Source organism: Clarias gariepinus, chromosome 24 (assembly GCF_024256425.1).
Source record: "Clarias gariepinus isolate MV-2021 ecotype Netherlands chromosome 24, CGAR_prim_01v2, whole genome shotgun sequence".
Lineage (NCBI taxonomy): Eukaryota > Metazoa > Chordata > Actinopteri > Siluriformes > Clariidae > Clarias > Clarias gariepinus.
In genome coordinates this window covers 11630472-11641207 of record NC_071123.1, presented here as the reverse complement: position 1 = coordinate 11641207, position 10736 = coordinate 11630472, and the positions used below count along the sequence as shown (strand labels likewise).

Genomic DNA, 10736 nt, shown 5'->3' with positions numbered 1-10736 from the left:
TCTTTTTCGAAACAAGCAGTGAAATTGCAACAAAAATATTCATTTATTAATTATTTATTTATTAATTAATTAATATACATTTAACATGGTTCTTATCAAGACACATACTGCTCAGCTAAAACTACTATATATATATATATATATATATACTGTGTTTGTGGTATGTTTATGTTTATGTTAGACTTTATGTCTGTGTATGTTTAAAGTTTAAAATATGTGCAAATGTTGGCTGGAGCATTACACATAGTGCATGTGATGCAAAGGCAAGACCAAGAAAAAAAAATTCTGGGAAATCTTGTTGTCTCACAAGGCTGGCTGCGTCATTTCCTCCTATGACAAATGTGTGGTTTCAGGTCTTTAAAACGTTATGCCGGGTTGCGACCATGACTAGTTTCAACCTCTGTGCATGGAGAAATGAATGGCCATGATAGGAACATGTTTTGGCAGGGCCACAGACCACAATCAACATCTAGTAAGTAGAACAACTGCACAAAACTACTGCAGACACGCTTTAACGTAATGGTTAAATGGACAGTGATACGACAGATAAATACATGTAACAAATAACAAATGTTATTCAGTCACATTTTTGAAAGTTACTTATTGTACATTCAAGATATGTTGGTGCTTTGGTGGTGACAATAAGTAATAATACTAATACTAATACATTATTGGGGCATGACCGTTATTAATGGAAATGATTTTGTTTATTTATGTTTGCCAGTAGTTTTGTATTTTACCCTAATGTTCATAGGATGTTCTTAACTGATATTAAGTTTGATGTTTCTTCTATACTTCCTAGTGATCTTCCTCTCCCTTGTCCTGTTTACTCTCATTAAGTTAGTAAACACAAGCGTCCCATGCAGTGAGAGCTGCAGTAAAACTATTCACAAAGGTGTAAAGCTCAGCAAGTTTATGAAGAGGAACACAGCGGATCTAATAAAGGCATATGTAAGTCCATTTTCAATCTGATCTGTTAAACATATTCATAATCAATCATTTTGTCATGTTTAGTATACAGCATAGAAATATTGATTGGTTGTTAAAATCCTTATATGGTCAAATGCAGTCAGCTGCAAGATAAAACCTTCCATTCATAAGCTCATGTGTAACATTTGTGGGTGTTTGTGGGTATTGGTAGGAACATAAATAGCTGTGGCAGTATACAGCACAGGGTTGGTTTCCGCAACACATATGGTGCACTTGGACTGGGATGAAATGAGGAACTATCACTCACACATTTAGTCCTGAATTAGCTGTAATAGATATAAATAGTTATGTCTATAAAAAATGTATGTTAATATTTTGGTATATTATGGTTGACGTTGTGGAAAACGGGAAATCATAACCAATTTCTTGTTCGCTGTCAATTCACTTGCAACTTAAAGTTTATGGTTCAAGGCACTTTTAAACTAGCTGGGCAAATTTCAGGTCCTTGCTACAATTGAAGTGTGATGAGGAATTGAAAAGACAATTGAAAATGTCTTTGAGACAAACTTTGTTTTTAAGAATATTGATTTAAAAGTATGTAATACTCTATATTTTATTAGCTTAACTAAGAGGTATAATAATTCAAGGAATTCTGCTGATCAAGATGGATTCTATGCTAAAAAAAAAGCCTGAAATGGTTCTTTGCCATTGTTCAAAGTTAATAAAATATTTATGTTCTTTCATCCAGCAAACCATCCAGGGAGACTTTGCGGAGCAGTTCTGCAAAATGCAGATAGACAACGTTCCAGCATTGAGCCTCTCAGGACAAACTCCAGCTGATCGCATATTGAATGTTTACACACGTCTAAAGGAGTTCCAGCCTCACATCAGGAAAGTTCTGGAGCAGCAGACAGACTTGCTGCCTCCTCAGAGCCCTTTGCTTAAAAGCCTGGAAGACACTTTGCAACAGACTGACCACCTCGCCCACAAGGTGAACTGCATTCTGCAGATCTTGCAGCCTAATATTCCCATACCTGAGCCAGCAGCTGGACCCACCGGGATTCCCCTGCCTCAGAATGTGTTTCAGCAGAAGATCTACGGGTGTGTCGTCCTGACTCGACTCAATAATTTTCTCTGGATTACTGTCAACGAACTGAGGTCAATCAAGGGTAGCATGTGTATAAAAAAAAGGAACTTTGTTGATGTCACAGAACTAGTGGACAATGATTTAAAATGATTCATCTTTGAGGTTTGACTTGTATATTTATTATTTATTTATTTTGACATAAAGTAAATGAAAATTAAGGGACATACATTTGATTGTTTTATTTGCAGAAGTATTTATTATATTAATTTATTGCTATGTCATAATTAATTAATGTATTATAATAATGCACATCTGTTCTGAAATGACTGTAACTTATACCTGTTGCTTTTTAAACAAATCTCGGCACTGAATGAAAATCCTATTTTTTTACTTATTAAGAGGTGACTGCAGGTCTGAGAATTTAACTAACCTAATGGTCAAACTTCATCAAACCTGACATCTTAGCTGTGTCATACAATGTTATTCTTCTGTAGACAGACATATCAAATGCAGCATTGCAGTTTGACCCAGATTAAGATTTCTGTCCACTGGGATCATAAGTATTGTCTTAGATGATGATATTCGACTGCTCAGGAATCCATAAAGATTGTGATGTGGGCCATATTGGCTTTGGGATGTGCTTGAACAAAGTGGTGGCTATTGCTGGTGCTTTTGGGCTGCTGTCTGAGACATGTGTTGAAACAGGTTCAGTAGACAGGAAGTGAAAGAGACTGTGATATCAGCCCTTAATGACGCATTCAGCTAAACACATCAGATAGGAAAGAAAAAACACTGACTAGCCGTCGCCCCTGTCACAAGACGGGTGTCTGTGTGTGTGTGTGTGTGTAGTTTATCCTTTAACCTTGTGTGCATCATGAATTCCAAAAGTATACCACACTGCTGGACAAATCCATTCCTGTCAAGGCTGTAATCTCACCTTACAAATCTGTGCTTTCTAGGTATCTTGTGTCAACATGCCTATTCTGCATGGTGCTTAAAGGGACAGATATATAGGAAGTGGCACCCAAATATAATACCCTTTTCCCCAGTCACATGATTGTAGAAATAGAGTCTGGGATACAGTACATATTTGTTTAAGTCTGAAGTTCCTTGTTGAGATCCTTGTGCTATGCCAAGCTCAGCAGTTCTGACATAGAGGTCAGTAACTTTGTATCGAATATTAAAATGCATATTTTTGAACCACAATAAAAAATAAAAGTTTTAGTAAATTACAAACTAAGACAGATGATCTTATTATTCTTATAATTCTGGTTCTTGCCACCAACATTTATAACTAATAAACATTATAATTAACTATTTATAAGATTCAAAAGTGTCCCCTCTAATTTTTTTGCAAAAAGCAATTTGAGGGTCAACTGCTTGAGTTGGATTGTGCTTAAACCTGCAGAGTTTGTTTACAGACTCAAATGTAATATACCAACCTTGAATGTTAAGCATTTCATGTAGAACTTAAGTAACAGGATTGGATATAATTATGTATTGGACATGATTATTATTATTCAATTCAATTCAATTCAATTCAATTCAATTTTATTTGAATAGCGCTTTTAACGATTTACATCATCACAAAGCAGCTTTACACATTATAATATTCACTGACCAGCCAATTATATTACAACACAAAACTGTAGTATTGTGCAGGTTCCCCTTGTCCACCTGGTCTGCTTTGACCTCTCGGGACATTAGTCCACCAGACTTCTCTGTCTATTACAACGATGTGGTGTCTGGCATCAGGATGATGTCATAAACCCTATCTGTATTAAAAATTACTTAAACGCCTTTGGAATATGCAGTGATTGATATGTTTCAGCTAACTATGCAGTGAGTAAATTCTTATTTTTTTACATAACCATGTTGGAACACGTATTCTGCTGTCATAGAAAAGTTTACTGCAGTCATTGAATAGTTAAGGACTGAAATTCTCGCAAACAGTTTTGTATGTACCTGAACCTCAAATGACAAACTGGACTCCATATTAACTTTAAAAAATCCCTTGCAACACAATATTACTGCAGGTCAATCCCTGCTATACGTTATCACCCAAATGTCTTGAATATTTCAGATATTACGGCTTGCTTATCAGCAACAATCTGATAATTATAATTCACATTTATTTCCTTACACATTTCCTTAATTTTCTTATTGATTCTGTAAAGGTGCTTTGCAACAATAACTATTGCTGAAAGCACTATATATAAATAAAACTGAATTAAAACTGAATGGAATGTTATTGTCTTATAAACTTAAGAAGATTGCTGAAATGACTGGAACTAGGTTGAGAACTGTCTATCGCATTATTATCTTGAAAAATAGTGTTTAACTGTCAACTTTATAAAAGTAATATTGTTAAAAATAAATAAATAAATGATGGTGATTGGTGCATAAAACATCCACAGATGAAATCAGCTATTCTTTCAGCTATTTTATAACAAGTTTTTTTTTTTTTAATAATGAAAGAAAGAGCATGTCAACGCACACAATGTGATAAGAGCTCACAGGATTGTGACTCATCCCATCAGTGGATTTTTTTTGTTCCCTGGTGGCAAAGGTATATTCCAGGACTTAAACTGTGAACTCAAACTGTGAAATGCTTCCCAGAGGATGATGGAACATTTTGACACAGAGTTGGCACCACACTGTATGTTATAATCAAAGCTAAATAAAAGAAAGAAGATGGTTCAATGAAAGATTAGAGTCTAGACTTTCTTTATTTTATGCAGAAAATATCATCATGGGATGATTATATTTTTTATTAATGCAGACAAGAACAATAAGATGATTATGTATAGACATATAGATCTTCAGTTACTAAAAAAGGTTTGGATTAAACACAGTTTAAGTGACCATTAAAGCCAAAACTCATGCAATATCTACTGTAAGTGCTAATGCTGATTTAAAACAGAAAAGAAAAAAAAAAACAATGGCTATGCTTCACAGAAATGTTTGAGTCTCTGGACTGTATATCATACTGTAGTCTACCTATGAGTAAAATATAATTAGAACTGTAATTCTTATGAACTTAAAGAGAAACTGGTAAGTGGTAGACCCTTATGCTGAACATTACCTGTCAAGGTTACATTTTGAAGAAGAAGAAGGTGGGGATTTCTTACCTTCACACAATATGTTCTACAGAAAACAAAAAAGTGAGAGGGAGAAGAAAGGGGATTGTCTTACAGTAAAACAGAAAGGAGGGCAGTGAGAGCTCCTGTAAACTTCTTTCTGATTACACAACTTCACTTCAAAGTGGCAGTTTTCTTTTCTACTCACAGCAGCTACCAAGAAGTGGTTTCAAACCAACATTAACGTCCTGATGATATTTTTTTAAGTGCAATAACATGCAATTCACTACCACCATATAGTGGTGTATATATATATGTATGTATATATATATATATATATATGTATATATATATATATATATATATATATATATATATATGTATGTATATATATATATATTGTACCCTGTAGTAAAAGATGTATCTCTATTTAAAGAATTAGTTTAGTGACTGCTTAGAAAAATTGCCTCACCCTACTAGTATATACTGGTAAAACACTGTTGACTTCCATGTAGTGAGATAATGGAAGTCACTTAAACACCTAAATTGGAGTCACTTAAACAGTAGGTGAAGTTAGATAGTAAAAAAATCAACAATGGTAAAAACCATAGCTATGTTTAATTGGAAATTTAAGAGAATTTCCATACACACACCTGTTAATGAGGCTAACAAGATAAAAGGCTTCACCTTGCTAGGGAGCATAAAGATTAGCCTTTGGAGCAGAAAAAAAGCCAGGTGATCTGATGATCTCAGATTAAACCTAGTCCAGAGTGATAGGTGCATCACTTCATGCGCTTCTTACCCTGATGCACCGACTGACCATTACTCTTGTGACAGGATGATGGGCACCCAAGGCTCACTCATGCCCTCGGGCACTAAAAGCCAGACAATGCAGCACAAATTGCCAAAAAAGTCAATGCTGGGCATGATAAAAAGGCATAGGAACACATGCTGACTCGCCTCCATACTCCCCAGATCCCAATCTGATTGGGTTCCCATGGGATATGCCAGACAAACAAGTCCAATCCACAGAGGCCCCACCTAATAACCCACAGCACCCAAAGGATGCCAGACATCACATTACAACCACAGGGGGAACCTACACAATACCGAACATAATGATTTGCATTGTAATTTATGACGTGTATACTAGTATATTAATAATTAATTGATTATTGTAATAATAGCCCAAACATAATAATAACAATAATACAAAAATCACATTTCCCAAGGACACATAATATTCCATTTTTCATGGCTGTTTTTATACTGCTGTATCCATACAGTACATTTCCAATATAACTATTAACATAACTATTATGGAAATATATGTGGAAATTCAATTTAGTTTAGATTAAAGTAAAGTTTAGTGCTTTTTAGTTGTAGCAAAATAGTTCTTTCCTCATTCTTTACCACAATTTATGCTTGCCATAGGCTATATGCTATATATGTCTTTATACATGTGTCTTTCACGGTTGACTAAAGCCAATCGATTTTTCTTTTCATTATTTTGGCCATTTGTTAATTCACAAACTGTTTGCACTTTTTTTTGACAGACCTAGTAATTCTACAATCCACTTCATCTACTGTTAATCACATCACATCTTAGCATTTAATATAACTGAATAAGCAGTTGTTAACATTGTTGTTAACACGAGCTATCCAGAACTGTTTTCCAATCACAATAAACACAACATTGGTAAGCTGCAGTGCTCAATCAGGCCACCTTTTTTTGTGATCATCATTCTCTTGTTGCTAACTTATCAACATTTATAAAATGTTCAATGTTAACACCTTTTATAACTGGTGCTTATTCAGTAATATTAAATGCTACGACATGAGATGATTTAGATGTAGTGGATTGTAGGATTACTAGGTGTGTCCAAAAAAAAGTGCAAACAGTTTGTAAATTGACAAATGGCGAAAATATGAAAAGAAAAATTGATTGGCTTCAGTCAACCGTGAAAGACACTTGTATAAAGACACATATACTGTAGCATATAGCCTATGGCAAGCATAAATTGTGGTAAAGAATAAGAAAAGAACTACAGTAGTGTGTTACAACGAAAAAGCACCAAACCCTACTTTACTGTGCATGTGACAAAAAATAAATTCTTGATTCTTGATTCTTGATTTAATCTAAACTAAATTTAATTTTCACATATATGGGCAAGAAATATTTAAGTGTATTTGTGTGGGCCCCAGTATAAAATTGCTGTAGCCTAATTTAACTCTGTATACCATAGAGTATGCCATGGTTACAGCTACAAATGTAAGTAGATTTATTTGCTTTAATAAAAACAAAAAAATTACTATATGCTCTTCATATATATTTCCCTCAATGCTCAAAAATGTCTCTTTGTCTGTCAGGTGTGTCTAAGTCAAAGATGGCAACTCAAAATAAAGTGTAAACCTTTGACAATCAATTTAATTGGAAACTATTAGCCATATAAATACTATCTGTCTTGATGGAAAAAGTATTTATGATAAGTATCATCAGGACTTTGATGTTGATTTTATATCAAAAACTTGAAAGTACTTCTTGGTAGCTGTTGCAAGAAGAGAAGAAAACTGCCACTTTGAAGTGATGTGCTCTCGCTGCCCTCCTTTCCGTTTCACCGTAAGACATACCCTTTTCTTCACTCTCTCGCTTTCTGTGTTTTCTGTAGTAAACAATGTGTGAAAGAAAGAAATCCCCACCTTTCTTCTTCAAAATGTCCCCTAGAGAGATAACAGTAATACTACAGAACAAGGTTCTACCACATACCAGTTCATTTAAATTCTTTCTGCATGTTTGCCCCATGTTGGGTAACCACTGAAGTATAATAGCATGTGCCCACATTAAGTCATGTTTTACCTACACTCTGCTGAAAACAAAACCCTGCTTTTAAAGCACCAGTGTATAAATCACAAAGAACTGACCAATTAACTGTCAGGGCTTATACAGTATGTTAATATAATCTGCATGATATCATTATTGCCCTCTAGTTCCAAAAAAAAAAAAAAAAAAGGTTTGTAGGAAAACACCTCTAGTGAGCTCATATTTCCTTTGTATTTTATTATTACTGGTTGTTTGATTAAATTCATATCTAACAGTTTTTCCTTGGGTTATGTAAGGTGCATTTTGAACTGTTTGGTGGTTGATTAGGTGACGTTTTTTGGGTGTTCCCCAAATGCATGATATATTTTTACTTTTTTGTTTTGGACTTTAATCTCTGACAGAGTTTTTCTTTGCTGTTAACTTTCTATCCTTTATTTAAAAAAAGGTATCACTGCCTTTTGCTTTTGCTTTCCTTGTGCTGCTGAGAGGCCATTGGCAACTTCACATGGATTTTTTTTTATTACTCAACGCAGAAGTTGATGCTGTAAATCAACCAATGTTACTTCGCTAACTTATACCATTCTATTTGGTTCACTTGTTTTCTTGCATGACATGTTGATTATGTTGCAAAACCTTTATTAATGGCCAGATGTTATAATTAAGAGTACAAAAGCAGGTTATTGCTTTTTGGTTTGTTTCCCGGAAATTCACAGCTTTGAAGCTCAATGAAGACCACATCTGTAAGGCACAGTTTGCCTTGGATGCTATTTCAACTTAACAAAAGCAGAATTTTAAATAAGGGCTGATGCCTGCATAAATAAACCATCATGATTTCTTTTATAACTGTATGTTGGTATCATTCATTCCTGTATACATTTATATTAAGGCTACAGAATTGTTGGGGAAAAAATATACTAAATCAGATACTTTTACCCACACTTTCTCTATACCGCTATTCCTGTACAGGGTTGCGGAAGGCTTGGAGTCAATTCCATACGTGAGGCACTAGACGGAGAGGGTGACAGTCCATCACAGGGGACACAAGTACAGTACATACCACCTCACAATTAAAAAATACTCTGCATGTCTTTGTATTGTGGGAGGAAACCAGAGTTCCCAGAAGAAACCGACCAAGCATTTGGAGAACATGCAGACTCCAGTTTAACAAAGGTGCCACTGTGCCACTTAAATACTTTATCACATCAATACACATAAACACTACAAGATCAAAAGATTGTTATGGCTACTTCTAGGATTTTAACGATAATTTATTATTAATAAAGATATTGAAAAAGAAGAAAAATGATCTGTGATTTGAATTTCAACATTCAAAACATTTTTTTTATTGTAGAAACAAGTTTAATATTCCTATATTTTGCTGATTGTAATTTTATATTTCATAAGAATTACTAGATCTTTAACTTTATTAGATTTATTTTTGCCATTAAAGTGAATGATATCATAAATTATTGATTTATGATAAGATTATGCTTGTTTTGCCAAACAGGTAAGGCAATAGGATTATTAGACAGATTAGATATCAAATTCCGTGCATAATGGAAATGACCAAGCCTTATAGTTTTTTTTTTTTTTTTTTTTACAACATTAAGTATGTCACTAACTGACAAAGATGTGTATATGCATAGAGATTTTTTAGAGTCCTCTATTTTCAGACTGGAGCCCATGTTCCTACAAGTTATGTTTCTGTTTATGTTACTCACTAAAATGAATGGCCAACATGGTGAAACTGTGGAGAGCACCCACAAGTCACAGCCTTAAGGCTTTTTCAGACAGGCACAATATTCCGTAACTATTGCAGAAATTTAAAGGGTCCAGACGCGCCACGACCCTGTACATTAAAAGCAGTATGAAGAATAAGTGATTGACTAAATTATGAATTCAAGTTGAGTGAAGCAAATGATGCATCATTTTTTTTTTATAGATGGGTGGAGTTTAATTAGGCCATGAGGCATAGACCATGCCAAAAAATGCCACGCCTTCTAGAGATTTGGACTGATGAACAAAAAAGTAATAATTATATAAATATCAGTTACGGGCTCCATGTCCTGTATTGGTTTATGTGATTTCTGGCAAAGTGTGTTCTCCTTTTCCCGTTGTTCTATTCTTGATCAGAAAAAAAAAATTATTATCTAACCTTCTTATTGCGTTTTGGTTTGTTTGATTATGCACTCTGTGAAAACAAACTAAACTAAAAAGCAAAAGAACCAAATAGATTGTTTTCTTGAATGCCTGAATGTCATAAAAATCAACCAAGAAATTGTACTAGTAACCTTTACAAATCATTTCATCAAGTTTGAACTATCAAGTTTGAACTGCATGAACAAACTTTTGTGTAAGCACACGATTGTGGCATACTGACTATGCAGAACATACTGTAGTGTGTAAAGTGAGGCAACAAATCACAGCAATCTAATGTAATTTAAAATTATGTTGTAAAGCTGTAACTTGTTTTTCCCAGATAGGCCAGGTTTACCCATTGCAGGTTCAGGTAACAAAAAAAATCGGACTGTTTTTAAGCTCTGTAAAGTTGATATAAGGGCTCATCTAAATAGGGTTAAAGAGCATTCCTTGATCATAAAGCACGAAGTTCATTGTGTATCCAGACATTGTCAAACACATTATAAGCAAATCTGAAAATAAAAAACATCATGAAATAAGAACAGCTGCATATGTAATGTCACACATAAATTCCCTGCGTTTATTTATAGCTGATGAGCAATTTTAAGAATTGCATGTGTGTATACGCGCATGCGTAAGATTGACAAAGAGAGAGAAAAAGCAAAAGAAAGAGAAAGGC

At 34.3% G+C, this 10736-nt stretch overlaps 1 protein-coding gene across 1 annotated transcript; it reads left to right on the top strand.

Moving 5' to 3' along the window:
• The first annotated feature begins 357 nt into the window (after positions 1-357).
• m17 (IL-6 subfamily cytokine M17) lies at positions 358-3257 on the top strand. The gene is made up of 3 exons (XM_053485640.1): positions 358-472; positions 803-951; positions 1679-3257. The coding sequence occupies exons 1-3, from the start codon at positions 415-417 to the stop codon at positions 2165-2167; spliced, it is 696 nt and encodes a 231-aa protein (XP_053341615.1). The 5' UTR covers positions 358-414; the 3' UTR covers positions 2168-3257.
• The last annotated feature ends 7479 nt before the right edge of the window (positions 3258-10736 follow it).